At 48.9% G+C, this 4813-nt stretch overlaps 1 protein-coding gene across 1 annotated transcript; it reads left to right on the forward strand.

Moving 5' to 3' along the window:
- The first annotated feature begins 476 nt into the window (after positions 1-476).
- On the forward strand, positions 477-1671 carry LOC108786490 (transcriptional activator protein Pur-beta-B-like). The gene is given in 2 exon segments (XM_018555805.1): positions 477-1113; positions 1116-1671. Coding segments are annotated over 2 exon segments (747 nt in total). The 5' UTR covers positions 477-663; the 3' UTR covers positions 1413-1671.
- The last annotated feature ends 3142 nt before the right edge of the window (positions 1672-4813 follow it).

The raw sequence follows: 4813 nt of genomic DNA on the forward strand, positions 1-4813 counted from the left end.
CCGCGCGATTCCGGGATGTTCGTCTCGGATCGCCCAGGGCTGTACCTGCACTAAATGTCCAATATGTGGTTGGTCACTATGGATTAATACACATTTTTTTTTTTTATTGACTTTTGAGCACTGGTACAAATGATCCGTATGCCGTCGGCTTCTATGGATTGTTTTTCACTAACACGATCTGGTCTGCCTTGCCACAGGCATCATACTATCATCTGCTAATTGGTTATGATCAGTAGTATACCCGAACACTTCAAAATATGTTGAAATAAAAAGACATAACACCCTCCTCCAGTAAATAAATAAATAATATATATATACATCTTGTTTACAGCAGGGTGGCTTGCCCTCAGTTAAGATGGCGACGGCGGCGGCTTCAGACCGGGATCCTGCACTCAACCGTAGTTGCGCAGGACGCACGCAGGAAGGGGAGGAGACGTTGGGCGAGAGTGAGAAAGAGGGAGAGAGAGTGTAAGAGCGATCGAGAAGGAAGAAGAGGGGCGAGCAGAGCGGAGGAGGGAGAGGAGTGGTAGAGAGCGGGCGACTGAAAGGCGGGCAGCCCGCGGGAAGGAGGAAGAGGGAAGTCCCGGCCGGGGCTGAAGGACGGACGGAAGCCGAGAGGAGCCAGTGCCAAAGGCGACTGTAAGTGCGGAGGAGGAGGAGAAGATGGCGGACGGGGATAGCGGGAGCGAGAGAGGGGGCAGCAGTGGAGGAGGAGGAGGCGGCGGCCCCGGGAGCTTCCAGCAGCACATGTCCAGGGACCAAGAGACCCAAGAGCTGGCCTCCAAGCGGCTGGACATCCAGAATAAGCGCTTTTACCTGGATGTTAAGCAAAATGCCAAGGGTCGCTTCATCAAGATCGCTGAGGTCGGAGCCGGGGGCTCCAAGAGCCGCCTGACCCTCTCCATGGCGGTGGCCGCCGAATTCCGCGACTACCTGGGCGACTTCATCGAACACTATGCCCAGCTGGGTCCCAGCAGCCCCGAGCAGATCGCCCAGTCCTCGGGGGAGGATGGCATGGGAGGAGCCGCAGGCCCCCGCCGGGCCCTGAAGAGCGAGTTCCTGGTCCGAGAGAACCGCAAGTACTACCTTGACCTAAAGGAGAACCAGCAGAGGGCACGTCCATCACAGTGGATTCCAAGCGCTTCTTCTTCGATGTGGGCTGCAACAAGTACGGCGTGTTCCTGCGGGTAAGCGAGGTGAAGCCCAGCTACCGCAATTCAATTACCGTGCCCCTGAAGGCCTGGGGCAAGTTCGGGGGCGCCTTCTGCCGATACGCCGAGGAGATGAAGGAGATCCAGGAGAGGCAGCGGGACAAGCTGTATGACCGTCGGGGCCCTGGAGGGGAGAGAAGCGGGGGCCTGAGCTCCGGGGGAGGAGAAGACTCGGAGACGGAAGATGTGGATGACGACTAAACCAAGAGAGGCAGAGGAGAAAGTGGGGAGGGAGGTCAGTGAGAGACACACACTTACACACACACACACACACATCTATGTACGACCTGGGGCTCCTCACATGGGTGGCACTACAACTTCCAGCAGTGAATTCTGCCCTGGGACTTGTAGTTCCACCTCCGTTGGGGAATCACAGGCCGACTAATCCTGATATATACGGACATAATATAATTAAAGTCCACCTCTCCAGCTGTAGGGTAACCTCCAAGTAGGAGCAAACATTATCCCCGCCCCCCCCCCTGCTCTCAGGGTGTTGTGGGACTACAATTTTCAGTGTGCTGGAACTTGTAATTGCACGCCACTTAGAGGTGCAAAAGACCTGCCTCTGATATGCTCAGACTTGTAGTTCCTCAGCTGGAGAGCCTCGGACTGCCTAAGCCAGTCATAACTCCATTAAAATGGACGCTTATTAGCTAGCACCTCCCCATCTCGTTGACTAAAATTGTCCTGCTCCCCAGTGCTCTTGTACTCTGCAGGCGGGCATTCTTGTGAGATTTGAGATCTTCAGCTTTCCCAGGAGAAGGCCCATGTCATCAACACGTACAAGAAGTGGCTTGGGTAAATAATGAAAACCATTCCCCCCCACCTCCTTTTCTTTTTTTTAATGGCGTTAGCCTTGTCTTTTTCCTTCGGGGGTGGGGTGGGTCTAGCTAATAAGCGAACCTTGCTTTTTCATGCAAGGTCTTCATTTATTAGGCCACCTGTTCCTCTCCAGTTGCTGAAGAACTTCCAAAACGAATCTGCTGAGGTGGATCTGCCCTTCAGGACTTGTAGTTCTGGGGCAGCTGGAGAGCAACAGGCTGTCCGAACCGGACTTGGAGTAACACAGCTGGGGCGTCAGGGACTTCATGGGGGTCAGCAGGATCCAGGACAGTCTCATGCTTTAAGATAGGACAGAATTCAGTACAGTTCTGAACCATAGGTAAATGGGTCAGGAGATGGCATCGTGAACTATAGGTAAATTGTCAGGAGACCAGGGGTTACAGTTATGAACCATAGGTAAATGGTCTGGAGATGCCATTGTGAACCGTAGGTTATTGGTCAGGAGACCAGGAGATACAGTTATGAACTATAAGTAAATGGTCAGGAGACCAAACGTTGGCACCTCTTCTTGAGGAAAGGTCACTAACAAACTTTGAAACCTGGAAACACATCCTTTACCGACAAACTAAAAAAAAAGTGCGTCTTCTGCAGCATTTTGAGATTTGTGTTTGTAACTGTGCTTCTGGTTTCCTGTATTTTCTATGTCTAGTTAAACTTTCGGGCAAGCTCCCTACTACAAAATGCACACCCTTCTAACATGTAAAGTGAAATCCTCAAATTCTTGTCTAGGTTTGGGTGCTGAGCCAAGATGGCCCAGTGCATCTAATCTGGAGTCAGCCACATGACCCATCGTTTGCTCTGCTACAGAAACCCAACTATGGCTGGTTTGTCATTGGCACCGGCTCGAGATTATACGAGTTTTTCATAACCCCATTTTAGTTCAGCAAGTTGGATTGTTGGCCAACGCATGGAGAACCCCGACCTTCGCCATAGATGGGTTTAGAGAATAAGGGAGACCTGAGATTTGGTGCTAGGTAGCGTACCACGTGCCGATCGGCATACCCCAAATTCCTTTGTCATTGTTGATGATAGGAGCGTTTCAGAAGCCAGCATGAAATAGGTTTTTAGAAACAGAACTTCTTGCCTCACCTGCCATGTAATGTCTACCAGGAACCCTATTTATCAACACTTCTACTTACTAAGCGAGGGTAGAGGAGATAAAACCTTGGCTAGGAAAAAAAACAGCGAGAGCCACTTAGGGAGCAGATTCACCCCTTTCTCCCTTGCCTCTCTTACAACCATGTCAATTTGCTTCTGTTTTAATGAGGGGGGCATACCCCCAAAAGGATAAAAGACCAGCAGTTCTGTTCCCAACACGCTCTGCGAATACTTCACCAGGCCACCATTCCTAAAGCACAAGGAAAGCTTGTTGAATTTCTTGAAAAACATTAAAAAAAATAGCTTTTAACATCAGCAGAGTCTCCGGTGACAGGACCAGCTTACCATTCTCACCAGGACTGAACTCAGATCCCACCAATCATGGATTATTTCCGACTGCCATAGTCACCTTTCTTTTTAAAACCAGCAGCTAACAGCGCAAGATACAACCGAAATCTTCAGAACGAGGGACTGTCGATAACACAAATTTTACCAAGGAAAAAAAACGTGAAATCTTCAATGAAACCCTTCCTCTGCGGAAGCGAAAAAGACAAAAAAAAAAAAATCACAACCAATTTAAAGTTCATGCAAACAGGACAAATATCAAATAAGATAAAGCTCAGGTCCATGATGCTGATTCTACCAGGCTTTTTATTATTGGAAAGACCTGCCTTCAATTCTCAGTACCTCGGAGGGTGATGGCGCCTCCAACTACGTTCTCAGCGGACAGCTGGGAAGGAAACTGTCCAGGTGGTGGCCAGTCCACAGCAGTACAAGCGAATGGGGATAAGAGCGTATCGTCTGTTCCCATCCAGTAGATGAACTTACTGCCTACAAGATGGTCTTTTTTTTTTGTCCTCAAGAAATGTCATTGGGGGGGCTCCTGTATCCAGCTCCCAACCTGTGCTTTTTAACCTGAATTTTAAACTATCGGATTGCCACTTTGACAAGAAATATACCTTTTTGAGGACACGGGTGAATGCGTTTCTTCACGCATTTCTCTGTCCCCAAAGAGTTGAAACACAACGATAGTATATATATTTTTTTTTTACCCCCCTTTGTGCATATTCGTAGTTTTAAATCGGATTATTATGAACTCCCTACTAGCTGTCATGTTGGTGTGTTTAGTTATTGGCATGGCTGTTCCCAAAGCCTCCGCAATACCATTCATTCACCGCGTGATTGTGCGGGCTTTCGGAAATGTCGAGCAGGTTAGCAGCTTCCAGTGTTTAACGCATAGAGGAATTATTATTTTTTAAATCACGTGAAATGCCTTTTTATATTTTCCACATCATTTGAATTGGGTTTAGCTATACTAATGTATTGATCTCATCGTCTTACCTAGTGGTTTAATCCCTTTTGCTGCTTCTGGCACCATAGAGTGCGTTCATAGGTCTAGAGCGACAAAAGGAGAAGCGTTTTCTAAAAGCGAGCTCGGAGCGGGTAGAGATTGGGGGAATCGGATTCTTTCTGGCGAATCGTCATCTGTGAGAAGGGATTCACGCAGGTCATGAATTTTGGGAGGGTGAATCTCGGGAGGGCAGCGGTTTGCCAGAATGGATCCGGTTTCCCCGACGGAGCTGCTCGTCTTGTGATGCAGAGCATTGTGTTTTTGAAGGTGGAAGATAAAACGCTCGAGCAGAAGGGTAACATTTGCTGCT

This window comes from Nanorana parkeri, unplaced genomic scaffold (assembly GCF_000935625.1).
Source record: "Nanorana parkeri isolate BGI_ZX_2015 unplaced genomic scaffold, ASM93562v1 scaffold214, whole genome shotgun sequence".
In the NCBI taxonomy this organism is placed as follows: domain Eukaryota; kingdom Metazoa; phylum Chordata; class Amphibia; order Anura; family Dicroglossidae; genus Nanorana; species Nanorana parkeri.